Here is a 2262-nt window from a genome sequence, read left to right as displayed (position 1 = left end):
TTGATAACTTATGAAGTTGAATAGTAAATGCAGGACATACAGGTTTACTTATTGTTACAAACAATTGGACAATGATACTTTGTTTCCCGTGTGCATTTCACATAAATATTTCAATAGGTTTAGTAGACAATTTTTAAAAACTTAGTATTAATGTTATTGTATTTTTTTAAATATATTTTTACTAGAGGCCTAGTGCATGAAGTTAATGCACTGGTAGATTCCCTAGCGGCTGCCGGCTGCCAGCTGGCTACTCCCTTCTTTTCCCCCGGCTGGCCCTGCCCCTGGTCGAATGCTCTGACAACCTCCTGGTGGAGGGGACAATTTGCATACTATGCTTTTATTATATAGGATTGATTTCAGAGAGGAAGGGAGAGGGAGAGAGAGGTAGAAAGATCAATGATGAAAGAGAATCATTGATTGGCTGCCTCCTGCATGCCCCCCACTGGGGACTGAGCCTTCAACCTGGGCATGTGCCCTGACCGAGAATTGAACCGTGATCTCCTGGTTCAACTACTGAGCCATGCCGGCTGGGCATGATATTGTGTTTTGTTTGCCAGCACAATCTGAAAAAAAATGGACTCTGAGTTTCCTTTAGGGACATTCCACATAACAAACACAAATTGTGGACCATCAGAAAAAATAAAAAAGTAAATAAATAAAGACTTAGTTTTTTTCCCCCTTAGGTTTTATAAAGCAATTTAGGGATTATAAAATAAAGTCATAATGTCATAGAAGAAAAATTATTTTAATGTTTCTAACACTTTTCGGTGTTTTCTAAAAAACAAAGTTGCTAAAATATATGTGCTCATTAAGAGAGCTCAAATTTGCATTCTCACATCGTGTGAATTTAGTGAGAGGTCGAAATAACAGCGAGTGTAAAAGCTTACTGGACTGGTTTGATTGATGACATTTCTCAAAACTCCCTCTGTTCTCCTGGATCGCAGACAGTGAGCCACAGCTCCGAAGGGACATGGTTTTCTGCCAAAGTCTCGTGGCCACGGTCTGTGCCTTCTCCGAGCAGCTCATGGCAGCCTTGAACCAGATGTTCGACAACAGCAAGGAAAATGAGATGGAAACGTGGGAAGCCAGCAGGAGGTGGCTGGACCAGATCGCCAATGCAGGCGTTCTTTTTCACTTTCAGTCCCTTCTGTCGCCAAACTTGGTAAGGAACCACAGGACACACCGCTGTCTGTGTCTGTTGTAATATATCCGTTGTAACATGTTCCCAAATAGCAAGTGGTTATTCGTTATTGTATCAGCAGTCATTCAGCTCCTTCAAAAGAATATGTATTTTTCATGGGCAAATGTAGTTGTTGTTTTTTTAATATGTTTATTGATTTTTTACAGAGAGGAAGGGAGAAGGATAGAGAGTTAGAAACATCGATGAGAGAGAAACATCGATCAGCTGCCTCCTGCACACCCCCTACTGGGGATGTGCCCACAACCAGGATACATGCCCTTGACCGGAATCGAACCTGGGACCCTTCAGTCCGCAGGTCGACGCTCTATCCACTGAGCCAAACCGGTGAGGGCAAATGTAGTTGTAATAGGCATGTAGAAGGAGTTCTTTCTCTCCTGATTTTGACCTATTGAAACATCGATCAGCTGCCTCCTGCACACCCCCTACTGGGGATGTGCCCGCAACCAGGATACATGCCCTTGACCGGAATCGAACCTGGGACCCTTCAGTCCGCAGGTCGACGCTCTATCCACTGAGCCAAACCGGTCAGGGCAAATGTAGTTGTAACAGGCATGTAGAAGGAGTTCTTTCTTTCCTGATTTTGACCTGTTCTCAGTGGTTGCTAAAAGCTGAGAAAGCCTTGATCTGTTATTAACTCCTGCATCCCTAAGCACTGGCTGGAAAGGGTCCTCAGAGGAACAAGGGTTTCTCTGCTATGGTTCCTTATTTCCGGTGCAGGAAAAGGGTCCTGCCGTGCATGGAACCCAGCCTCCCCCTGAGGCTGATACTCGGAGCATTCTTGATAGAGAGCTCTGGCAACTTGCCTGTCACATGGTCTGACAATCTGTTTAAAATTTGCATGTGTTAAGTGATTCTATTTCCTTCCTTCGTAATCATGTTTGTCCTGTTAAATCTAAGAACATTGCTCTAATTACTGTAGGATATTCCATGTTTATGCATTAGTTTTCCATAGTGAATATGAAAAAAGCCTCTTGAAATATGTGATAAATAACACTGTGGTGAACTTAGAGTTTTCTCACCCATACTTTCTGTGGTTCTGATAGTTGTCATGATGTTTGAAG

The 2262-nt window shown here is 43.0% G+C and overlaps 1 protein-coding gene across 1 annotated transcript in view; it reads left to right on the top strand.

Annotated features, from left to right (window-relative positions):
- PREX2 (phosphatidylinositol-3,4,5-trisphosphate-dependent Rac exchange factor 2) overlaps positions 1–2262 on the top strand; it is a 156467-nt gene that overhangs the window by 94548 nt on the left and 59657 nt on the right. Inside the window, 1 exon segment of the mRNA XM_006756922.1 lies at positions 945–1162. Coding sequence (XP_006756985.1) covers positions 945–1162 — 218 coding nt within the window.

The sequence above is a fragment of the Myotis davidii genome, unplaced genomic scaffold (genome assembly GCF_000327345.1).
Source record: "Myotis davidii unplaced genomic scaffold, ASM32734v1 scaffold393, whole genome shotgun sequence".
Lineage (NCBI taxonomy): Eukaryota > Metazoa > Chordata > Mammalia > Chiroptera > Vespertilionidae > Myotis > Myotis davidii.
Note: the sequence above shows the minus strand (reverse complement) of the source record. Positions and strands in the feature narration are given on the sequence as shown.